The sequence below is a fragment of the Crocuta crocuta genome, unplaced genomic scaffold (assembly GCF_008692635.1).
Source record: "Crocuta crocuta isolate KB4526 unplaced genomic scaffold, BGI_CrCroc_1.0 C27762760, whole genome shotgun sequence".
Lineage (NCBI taxonomy): Eukaryota > Metazoa > Chordata > Mammalia > Carnivora > Hyaenidae > Crocuta > Crocuta crocuta.
The window spans coordinates 1-620 of NW_027546703.1; the positions used below are offsets into that span (position 1 = coordinate 1).

General features: G+C 44.8%; 1 protein-coding gene across 1 annotated transcript; it reads left to right on the forward strand.

Annotated features, from left to right (window-relative positions):
- Positions 1 to 20: 20 nt before the first annotated feature.
- LOC144218995 (transcription initiation factor TFIID subunit 9) lies at positions 21 to 614 on the forward strand (the record flags this gene model as incomplete). The annotated part of the gene is made up of 1 exon (XM_077748993.1): positions 21 to 614. A coding segment is annotated over exon 1 (594 nt), but the record flags the coding sequence as incomplete, so codon positions are not given.
- Between the last annotated feature and the right edge of the window lie 6 nt (positions 615 to 620).

Consider the following 620-nt stretch of genomic DNA (forward strand, 5'->3'; position numbering starts at 1 on the left):
AAGTCTGATCACCGGATATCATGGAGTCTGGCAAGATGGCCTCTCCCAAGAGCATGCCGAAAGATGCACAGATGATGGCACAAATCCTGAAGGATATGGGGATTACAGAATATGAGCCAAGAGTTATAAATCAGATGTTGGAGTTTGCCTTCCGATATGTGACCACAATTCTAGATGATGCAAAAATTTATTCAAGCCATGCTAAGAAAGCTACTGTTGATGCAGATGATGTGCGATTGGCAATCCAGTGCCGTGCTGACCAGTCTTTTACCTCCCCTCCCCCAAGAGATTTTTTATTAGATATTGCAAGGCAAAGAAATCAAACTCCTTTGCCATTAATCAAGCCATATTCGGGCCCCAGGTTGCCACCTGATAGATATTGCTTGACTGCTCCAAACTATAGACTTAAGTCTTTACAAAAAAAGGCATCTACTTCTGCGGGAAGGATAACAGTTCCCCGGTTAAGTGTTGGTTCAGTTACCAGCAGACCAAGTACTCCCACGCTTGGCACCCCAACCCCACAAACCATGTCTGTGTCAACTAAAGTAGGGACTCCAATGTCCCTAACAGGGCAAAGGTTTACAGTACAGATGCCCACTTCACAGTCCCCAACTGTAAAA